Here is a 10796-nt window from a genome sequence, read left to right as displayed (position 1 = left end):
CCTTCCCTTTCCTTCCCAGCTCTTCCAAAATAAATATTCTTTTTATTTGTTGGTTTAAAAGACTCTTTTAGGCTTGTAAGCAAGAGAGAGGGAGAGAGAAAAAAAGAAAAGAAAAATCTCATAGCGTGAGAATGAAACCCCATCATCTCATGAATCCATGAAAGAATAAACATGAAGGGGTTAAGAGCAGTGACAGAAGAAAGATTTAAAATGTATATAATAAGACTGAAAAGTGAAAGATGAAATTCAGTAGTGAAATGGAAGTGAGGATAGAGCATTAGTGAGCACAGCCAAAGATAACCTATCGCCCCAACCAGTTTTTGACTCAATTTCTTTAAATCTCCCCCCTCTTTTTTTTTTTTTTTTTTTTAACTTTTCTTGGTTTTGGGGTTTTTTTGTGTGTGTTTTTTCTTTTTTTTTTTTTTTTCTGTCTTTTTTTCTTTTTTTCTTTCTTTCCTTTTTTTTTTTGGTTTTTGTTATTTTTGTTGGTTTGGTTTTTTTTTTTTTTTACAATGGTGTAAGTCCTTCAGCAGGAAACCAAAATCAAGACAAACACATCCCTCCCTGAAACCAAGCCCCCTCCCTTACCTTTCTCTCCCCTTTACCCCACCCCACACTCCGTGGTTCTACATGTGCTGAAAAGAGAAGAGTAAGCTTAGAATAAATCTAATGAACCATAGGAATAAATGACAATGATAGTAAAGAGTAAAACCCAAACCCAAAAGACCGCAACACTCCTGTGTTGTCATTGTCTGAGTGTCTGTCCCTATTATCTCTCTCGGAGGCCGCAGGCATCAATTTACATAGTACAACCAGTAAACAAGGTTGAAGAATCCAAAAGTGATTGGAAAAATGATCCGTGACCACTTGTCAATGGTGCTGACGTCTGTCAGGTCTGGGATTTTGAGCTTCAGCTTGGACGACCGCCGGCGCAGGCGGCAGTTGGCGCGGTTGCGGGCGGCGGCGTGGTGGGTCAGCGGGACGTGGCGGTCCAGGGTGGGGTGGTGGCCAAAGCCATCCCGAGAGGCCAGCGGCTTGCGGAACTGGATTCCTGAGCCTTCGAAGGACATGACAGAGTTTCGAGAGTCGCCCACGCTGCTCATCATGTCCGTGGCCAGCAGCTCGTTGTTCATCTCCAGCGTGCTGAGGAGGATGTTACCGTAAGGGTCAACCTGGAACAGGGAACACAGACACAGAGGTACTGGCGTGTCCTGTGCACCACTAGGGGTGATTCTGAACAGATTTCTGGGGAGTAATACTGTTGGAAATGATGCAACTTATAAACTTTTAAAGTAACTTTAGTCGTGGGTTGGTTTGCCTTTGCCAAAGGCAGGTAGAAATTGAGGTTTCTCTTCAAAAGATTCTGTTCATCGAGGGTTTGAGTCTCACTGGGTGAGGCTTCAATCAACAAAAAGAAGATTCCTAGATTCTGACGGCTTAATATCTACAGGTTGGAAGTAGCCAGAAGACAGCCAGGAGATAGAGACACATTAACAGACATTAAGCCCCTGGCAGGTTCCCAGTCTGGGAAAAGATTGATAAGAGAGCCAAAGAGATTGATAAGAGAGCCAAAGAATGAGGACCAAAAATAGCATTGAAGGTGAAGGGATCAATAGCCAATAGGAGATCAAATATGAAGAATTGTGTAATGCAGAACCAAAGAATGAGAATTTCTTTGAGTTTTTTTTTTTAACATATAAATTGAAAATTTATATACATGTGAAAATTCTGGTAGTAAATAATCACATGTGGTTGGAGTAATTTCCACTGCACATCCTGGCCAGAATAAAGTAATGCCTGACTCGTTAATACGTAAAAGATGATGTTGGGGAGTTCCTTTTCTTCCCCAGAGTTTGGTGACTATACCCCTGATGGGGTCATTTGTGAGCTCTGAACGTGCTGCATTTGAGGGTTGTCCTCTGCTGCTGGGGTAGAAGGAGCAGCCACCTGTGCTTGCAGCAATTTTTTTAGTGGGGGAGGTGTGATTCTGCCAACACAGGAGGACCAAAAGCCAGAGAGGGACTTTTGGCTGCCCCACGCAAGGAGGAGGGTTCTGGTGGGACTGGATGAGGATGATCAAGGCGGAAAAATTCCCAGTAATCACCAGACAAGGGAAACGGGTTCATCTGTCACCATGAGCACAAAGGCTGTTCCACAGCTCACCCAGCGGAGAGCCTGAATTCTCCTGCCACAATGAAAGGAGAGGACAAACCTGCTCTCTCACCCTCTTCTCCTCGTAACGGTGGCGCTCGTTGTTGGCCTTGCTGACGCGCTCGCTCTGCTTCTTCTGCTGCCGGGGCCCTCGGCCGAAGAATATGTAGTTGACAAAAGCATATTCCAGGAGTGCCAGGAACACGAAGACGAAGCAGCCCATGAGATAAACATCAATAGCCTTGACGTAGGGGATCTTGGGCAGAGTCTCCCGCAGGTGGGTGTTGATGGTTGTCATGGTAAGCACCGTGGTGACCCCTGTGAGGAGAGGGCAGGTGCTCTGTTAGCCACGTGCGACGGCTTCCTGGAATGCCGTTCTCAGCTCCCACATCCCTCCTTCCAGCCGGACAGCCTCAGGAGGGGTGGGAGCAGTGCAACTGGGAAGGAAGCTGTCATTATTCTAAGCCCACATGCTCACTACAAATTGCTGCAGAAAATGATCCAGCAGCAAACAGTTGGAGAAAGTCTCCGAGCTGAGCATCATCAGCATGATGGGGATCAGCATCCCTGTTTCTTTAAGTCCCCCTGATCTTCCCTCTTTCTCTCAGTGTGGTAGGAAACATTCCGTTTTGCCTTTTTTTTACCCTCTTCTCCTCCTTTTCTTCTCCTTCGTGAACTCATGAGGCTTCATTGTGGGCTACTGAATGCCTCAGCATTCTTGGCATAATGACTTTATAAGCTGCTGTGTCTTTCCAATGCCATGAACTGGAAAAAGAGTGAAGAGATTTCCTCTCCATGGTACTCTCTTTTTTTTGCCTGCCTTGTAGGCTTCTGTCCTTGACCCCATCAGTTCCCACCTTCCTCTCACCAGCTTTACCATTCATTACATCAATTATCACTCGTACACATTCCTCCCATGGTTCTCACACTCTCCTTTTTAGGCCTCCTCACATTTCTTGCATCTTAAATAAGCGTTTTGTGAACACTTTTGTCCCCATCCACTCAGTTCCAAAAGCCTGATTCACTATGATTACTCTCACAGCTTCAGTCTTCTTCTTCAGCTTCTTCTTGGACTTTTCCCTTCTCTGGACTGTCAGCGTGGCCTCAGACCTGCCTCTTTGACAGCCTTCTGCCAGCTCCAAAGACATGACAATGAGCCTTCATACTTCTTTTGGGGGTGCTAACTCTTCCTCTTCAACCCAGTCTTCCTCTGCTTCTCTAGCTGTTCTTACTACCTTGCTGATGTTCTTTTCTCCCTTTTCCTCTTCATCTCCCTGTTGGCAACTCTAATAATCCCCAGACCTTAATTTGCTCCCGTGGTTTCAGCCCCACCTGTAGAGTGCTGGCTGTCTGTGCACCCTGGACCTCTGCTTGGCCTGCTTCCCCTCACCCTCGCTGTGTCTTTGGTGTCATTCCTGATAACAGACTGAGAGAACTATTAGCCTTCAGTTGGGTAAACAGAAGGGAGATATATTTGTATGCACACAATATGGTCTATATTTAGGCAGTAGTCTAAACATACAGAAATCTGAGGCAAGGAAGGGGAGAATAGAATGTTCTCCATGTCTCCATTGAGAAGTGGACAAATTGCAATGGAGACTTAGGGCAGAGGCGAAGAGGAGCTCTTTGACTGTGTAAGCAGGTAAATCTGGAGGTAAAATGACCAGAGGAGGCTGTGGAGTTTCTTTTTTTTGGAGCTTTTATGGATAAGTTAGGTCGAGAACTGTCAGGAACAGTTTAGGGAGAGCTGTTGCAGTTCTGCTCTACAATGTTTTTCTTCTGTCTTCTCCTTTGAGTCCAGATATCAGCAGAAATCCAACAGCTGTGCATCTCACCTCCACCTTCTTGCTTGTGCTTTCACAGTGTCTGCCATGGTCTTCTTTTCTCTCTCTGATTACATTCCTGTCAATGCAACTTACCCTTTTAATTTACCAAGTTCTTCTTCTTCCCTCCCTGTCTCCCTGCTCCAGCCTCTCCAAGCAGGCAAAGCCAAACCACCTTTTTTATACCTTTGTACAACCCACCCCTCCTCCGAGTCTTCTCAAACTCTTTCTCCTAGAGCTACTTGAACCCCCAAGCTTTGATGTAAGACCCAGCCTCTATCTGAGCTGCACTGCCTCTCCGAGCCTTGTCCCACTCAGAGATCCAACCCTGCTCCCTCCTTACCTCTCCTATTGCCTCAGAACGTTCCCTCATGTCACACAGCCCCATTCTCATACGCCAGCCATCCCCCCTTTCTCCTGTTCCTCCTTCCAAACCCTCATCTGCCATCCACCCCCACTTCCCTTCTGTTGCTAAAAAGACCTCATTTCTCCCCCCTCTTATAGGAAAACATTCCTATTTAGGGGAGCGTGTGCCAAAGAAGAACTTGGACTTTAACTACTGTCCCACATTTGCCTTGGCCTTGAAGGTCTTCTGCAGAGTGTCTGTATGGGGCCTGAGCTATCAGAAAAACATGTCGTGCCCCTTCTTTTATTTCTTTCATCTTTTAACCATTCCCATACAACTTTTTGGCCATCCAGCTCAGCAATCATCAAGCAACTGACCACTCCTGGCACATCTGTTGACAAAGAGGTGCCCAGATTTCTCTTCTTAAGAAAATCAGTGCAAAGGAACTCGGGGCATGTCAGGGTCCCACGTACCTGAGAACCAGTGACCATCTACATTTTTGTTTAGAGTTTAAACTCACACCCAGGAAATTTTTGGTAGGACTTTTACTGGTAGGACTTTTACTGATTCGTACCTCCAGTTTGGGAAGTACGAATTAAAAAAAAAAATTAAACGGGGGAAAAAAAAAAAAGGGTAAGTCTTCTGACTGAAAATTTAAAGTTTTTCTCAGAAAAAAAAAAATGTCCATTTGGGATGACAACTTTGACAGATTTGCTTATTTGCTACCTCATAAAGAAAAGGGATTTTCTTTGTTACAGCTGATCTCCCTCAAGAAAACACCTCCAAAATACAACGAAAAGGTCCATACCCAGTGCCACTCGCGCAGCAGAAGCATCATAGTTGATCCAGAAGGAGACCCAGGACAGGATGGTGATGAGGATGGATGGCATGTAGGTCTGCAGGATGAAGTAACCAATGTTCCTCTTAATCCGGAAACTCAGGGATAAGCGCAGATACGAACCTGCCAATGAGACATCAAAGGAGGATGTGGTGGGAGAGGTAGGGCAAGGCTGGATTTGTGCTAAGAGCTTAGGTTAGGGACTGAAATTTTATTTGGAAAGAGTTCTCAAGAGGCAGGAAAAATGAGAAATCTCCTGTTTTCTGCAGCTGGTTTTGCAGACTGGTCAGTTTTTGCAAGGGGTCCCTTCAGAATCTGCTCAGTTGTCCCAGAGTATTGAGAAGAAAGGAAACTCTACATAAGTCACATTATTATATCAGCCATCATGGGAGAATGGCTGTTCAGTGCTGGAATCGCTATTATGGTGCCAGCCAATATGATGGAGGCTTACACAGGAGACTTTAACCCTATATTTGGGTGCCACGAGATGATTTTCCAATGTTTCATGTGCCAGCTCTGCCTCCAAACAGCAATGAAGATCTGAATCATATTTTTCCCATGCTGTTCTAAAAATGGGTTATGGTCAGACTGGGCAAATTCATATGCAAATAGAGTACTGTTAGTTAATCTGAAGGTCTCTTTTTTATTATTTTCAAGTTGTTGCAACTTCCTCCTAATCTTTTAGCAAACCTAATGAGGATAGTGAGGACAATAAGTACTTTTTACAATCCTTCCACTGGAGCAGGCTAATTTTGACAAGGACAAAGCAGTGCCTCTTCCACTGCTGTGAGACAAAGTCCAAGTCATTCCTCCTGCCCACCTCTGTCCCTCAGGCAACACAGGAGCCTGAAATATGGGTGTGATCCTGGTTGGCAGCTGAAGTAACAAGAAAACAGCAGTTTTAAACCATCAAGGATGTAGATTGGGAAAAAGGAGGTATTATTCTCTCACCACCATGTGCCTCTTGGATGGCTTGAACACAATATTTCACCAGTCTTTTTTTGACAGGCGTGTGCTGTGCTCTTTTGGCAGTGAACTCCACCTCGGAGCAGCAACCAAAATCCAACCCCCTCCAACTTTCCAGCTGGCAGCATCTGAAACGTCCCAGGTATTCTCTCCAAACCTTTTTATTGCCATGTACAGATGGGTTTGCATCATTTCATAGCCCACTTGCTTCTCAATGGATATATTTTCTCCTTGCTATTGCACCCACATTAGCCTTGAGACCCAGATGTAAACCACATAAAAATCAGATGAAGGCTGAGAACCTTCTGAAGAGATTCTGAGCTCACTCATTATTTTGACTAGGAAATGGGAATAATTGCAGTGGGGAAAATGATCCTGAAAGTCTTTGAAGAGAAGCAGACATTCAAAAAAAAGTAAAAGAAAGAAAAGAGAAAGAAAAAAAAAAGAGAAAGGAAAGGAAAAGAGGGAAGGGAAAGGGAAAGGGAAAGGGAAAGGGAAAAGGGAAAAGGGAAAAGGGAAAAGGGAAAAGGGAAAAGGGAAAAGGAAAAGAAAAGGAAAAGGAAAAGGAAAAGGAAAAGGAAAAGGAAAAGAGCAAAGCTGGTGGGTACAGAAGTCACTTTTTTTTTGAGGAACCCCAAGGTGAAGCCTGGATCCGCAGCATCTGAATCAGAGGGATTCAGACCAGTTGACCAGCAGCAGGTTTGCCCATCCCACACATCCCTTCACCAGACTCACCAGTGGTGAAGACCACTTCCCTGCTGACCAGCCTCTGCTCGATGATGGTGAACTGGGGCAGCTCCAGCACCTCCATCCCCGTGACAGCAGAGTCATTCCCTTGCCAGAAGAAGACAATGTCATCCACCGTGTAACCATCTGCAGGGAGGAAGGAGCACACAGGGAGAGCTAAGCTGACAGGCTGGACCAGACCACGCCTCCATTTGCACTAAGGTGATCTGGAAAAGGATCCAAGAGAAAGCCCACACCAAGCCTAGCCTCTCCCTGCTGATGTACTTTCCTTCTTCAGCTGAGCTTGGCAATACAGGCCCCAGGAGAAGAGGAAAAACTGACCAGAACTCCCACTTCTGGCTAGAATTCAGAGCAAGAGGTGAGCTGTGGCCCATCCAGCCTTGACTTGCACCATGCAATCTCCATGGCTGACATGACAGCGAGCTGTGCACCACAGCCTCTGTCAAATGCACCAAACACAGCATTTTGCTGTTCAAAAACTGCCTCCTTTTACCAGGAGGGGGAGACCACACAGTACAGACTGGTGGGACTGGGTAAACAGGGCAGCTCAGTATGAAACGCTCCCAGAGAGAAGGAGATCTACAGTAGCAGTTGAAAAGAAGTTTGAAGATCAGAGCACCTCCCTTTCCTAAGTCCTCTCAGTCAAAACTCAGATCCAAGAAGTGAACAGAGTCTCTGAGGCTGGGGGCTGTTTTACCAAGTGCTGGCGGAGAAGAGCGGTAATGAGAGAAGAGAGGAAGGGGAGCCAGACTCAAATTCTCATCCCTTACATTTCAGGGCCATGGGTTTGCTACACTCAGCCAAGCTTCTTGCTTTAACCCCAAAAGATACGTGGCAGACAGGGCTGCATGGGCTGCAAAAGTGACCCCCAAGTGCTCTGGACTCGTGGGGAATGAGGGCCAGGGGACGAAACCATGAAATCCCTCACCCACCAGTGCGGCGTTCACAGCCCTGCCCCATCTTTGGAGCAAGGACTCATCACAACTTGAAAATCAACACTGCTTGTGTGTTTTGAAGCCCTTTGGCTGTAGCTGCACCAGGGTGGCCTCAGATTTTCAGTAAAGCTTCCTGGGAGCAGTAAGACATGGCCAGGCTTTGGTGCAGCTCGAGGTAAGGCTGCCCTCAGAGCGTGAGCCTCACCTGTGCCCACAGACAGCTCGTGTTCAGCACCTGCACTGCAGCACAGCAGCCTGCCCGAGCCACCCACCCTGGCAGCACAGCCATGCCAGGCTCACAGCCACTGGGGACAGTGCCACCACACCCAGCACCTGCGATCAGGGCAGTGAGGAGCTGCTGGATGTAGCACCGAGGAGAAATCCTTCTGTGGGGGTTACCCCAGATCAGAGGTGAACCTTTGAGGACAGTGTCATCCTGAAGCTGCTGAGTGGACAAAGGGCTCAGCACTCTGCTCTGATGTCACAGCTGACCCTGCTTTGAGCTGCAGGCTGGACTAGAGACACCCCGAGGTGTCTTCCCAAACGGAATTATTTGATGACTGTGCAGTCTCCAAGCCCACATCCTGAGCTCTCAGTCATTACTGCACTTATTCATGGGTGCCAAAATATAAACCCAATCTTCCAAATGCCATGCCACATCTGCTTGTGATGGAAATCAGCCAGGGCTCCACCTCCTCCCCCAGCTGGCATGTTCCTGCTCCCAGGGTGGTAAACCCTCACACCTTGGAGCCCACAGGGTTTCAGGACCCTTGGGTTATCCTCCTCACACACCAGCTCTGTGCACAGGACCTGGTGTTTGCATCACTCAGCCCCAGGGCTGGCACCAGCAGGAAACACCCAGGTCCCCCCACTCCTGATCCCAGCAGCTCCAGCGCCCTCCCAGCTCAGAAACATTGTGTACAATTTCACATCGGGATTCAGCTGCCTCAGACTCTCAGGCTCCCGTGGTTGTTCCGAATTTCTCCAGGAGGATCCCGAGCCCATTCCCCACAGTGTTCCCCCTCTGCAGAGGTGAACCCAGCCTGCAAACAATTCACCTCTCCACCTCCTTTGCAGTAAACAAACCAGGCTGATCTACTGAGGTTTCTCACTCAGTGCACAACATCTGCTCCAGCCCTTGAACCACTTTTTAGCATCTTCCCTCAACCTCTTCCGATTTCTCAGCTTCCTCCCTAAATTTTGGAACCCAAACACAGACAGAGCCTGTTTCCCCATCTCCGTGACACGTTCAGAGGCCAATCAATTCCGAGCTCTGACTCACGCTCCCCTGGTTTATGTAACAGGGCTCGCTCCAGCCCTTGCTGCCAGAGCCACAGAACCTCGGGCCGTGGTCCCTCCCTCAGCTCCCCGTGTGGCTCCAGGCCCCTGGGCATGGCCCTGCAGCCCCGCACACGGGCACAGAGCTCTGCACTCGCTGTGTTCAAAGCCCTTCCGGATGGATTCCGATTGGGAAGGGTTCAAATGCGCAGCCAGCGAAGCCCCGCACGCTGCTATCTTCATCATCCACAAATTTAACAGCAGTGACTTCAAATTTACTTCCTGATCAGCAATGAAAATGTCAAATTACGGTAACTAATTTTAGGAGATCTCACAGTTAACTAGTTCTATTCCATTTATTTTATGACCTGATGGTGTTGGGTACCAATTTTTGTATTTTTTTTTTTTTTTTTTGTTATGGCATTATGCAATATGAAATCGAGCATGTTTTTCATGAAGCCATTTTTAAAAAGTGTTTCTAAAGGGAAAGGTTGCTTGGTCTAAAAATAAATGCTTCACTTTGATTTCTAGCTTTAAAGAGAAAACCAAATTTCCATTTTACTTCTAAAAAGTAAACGAACTTTCACAAAGACGAGTCATTTCCATCTGAAATATCGAAAAGTATTGATATGACGTCTTAAAATGTCAGATTAGCAGCCTGTTTGCAGCCTGCCTCATCAGGTTTCTGTTGGATCCTGGCATGCAGATAGGCAGGGGTATACGTGGTGAGAGTTATTTTTGGGGTGAAGGGATGGGATCAACAGGCAGTGCTTATCTCCTACAGGTAAGGGCCCTGCGCTGCTGTGGGGCAGGGCACCCCATCTGCCATCTGCTGCTTCCCAAACCCTGCACCCCTGCATCAGAAAAGGGTTTTTTCTCTGAGGTTTGGGCCGGTTTTGTTTTTTAAAGTACATTGGTTTTATAATCCAGCCCTAAAAGGATTGATGTTCCAGAGTCAAGTGGAAGCAAAGAAAATGGAGCCCTGCAGATTGCGAATGTGCAAGTGTGTAAAAGACAAAAGCTCTGAGGGAGGAAACAATTGGATCTCTTCATCTCGGCCTTGGTCTCAGGAATATTGTGAGGAAATGCAGCTTTGATGAACAAATTGGCTGGACATGACCGGTTAAGAACAAAATCACAACATGGGGAACTGTGGGTAATTCCCTGCCTTCTGTTTTCTTGGTTCTACTGTAAACTGTTCCCAAACTGCTGAGGAGTGGCAGGAATGACATTCTGGCACTCGTGCCTGCAGCAGGACCTCATTTCCATCCCGGGACCCTGCACGGGCAGGATGGGGAGGGCAGCTCCCAGCCACGGCTGCTGTGGGGGCTCCCTGATGGAAGGAGCAATTCCCAGCTCCGTCCCTGATGGAAGGAGCAATTCCCAGCTCTATCCCTGATGGAAGGAGCAATTCCCAGCTCCGTCCCTTATGGAAGGAGCAATTCCCAGCTCCGTCCCTGATGGAAGGAGCAATTCCCAGCTCTATCCCTGATGGAAGGAGCAATTCCCAGCTCCGTCCCTGATGGAAGGAGCAATTCCCAGCTCTGTCCATGATGGAAGGAGCAATTCCCAGCTCCGTCCCTGATGGAAGGAGCAATTCCCAGCTCTATCCCTGATGGAAGGAGCAATTCCCAGCTCTGTCCATGACGGAAGGAGCAATTCCCAGCTCTGTCCATGATGGAAGGAGCAATTCCCAGCTCTGTCCCTGATGG

General features: G+C 47.4%; 1 protein-coding gene across 2 annotated transcripts in view; it reads right to left on the bottom strand.

Annotated features, from left to right (window-relative positions):
* Positions 1 to 603: 603 nt before the first annotated feature.
* LOC128795126 (gamma-aminobutyric acid receptor subunit beta-4) overlaps positions 604 to 10796 on the bottom strand; it is a 74341-nt gene continuing 64148 nt past the window's right edge. Inside the window, exons 6-9 of one of the 2 annotated variants that reach the window (XM_053955651.1) lie at positions 6860 to 6997; positions 5129 to 5281; positions 2225 to 2469; positions 604 to 1172 (exon numbers count right to left, since the gene is read on the bottom strand). In XM_053955651.1, coding sequence (XP_053811626.1) covers positions 795 to 1172; positions 2225 to 2469; positions 5129 to 5281; positions 6860 to 6997 — 914 coding nt within the window. In that variant the 3' untranslated portion in view covers positions 604 to 794. Of the gene's footprint in view, positions 1173 to 2212; positions 2470 to 5128; positions 5282 to 6859; positions 6998 to 10796 lie in introns of both variants that reach the window. The other variant, XM_053955650.1, reaches the window with a different exon arrangement.

This window comes from Vidua chalybeata, chromosome 14, assembly GCF_026979565.1.
Source record: "Vidua chalybeata isolate OUT-0048 chromosome 14, bVidCha1 merged haplotype, whole genome shotgun sequence".
Classification (NCBI taxonomy): Eukaryota; Metazoa; Chordata; class Aves; order Passeriformes; family Viduidae; genus Vidua; species Vidua chalybeata.
The sequence above is the reverse complement of the archived record's forward strand: the minus strand, read 5'-3'. Positions and strand labels throughout refer to the sequence as shown.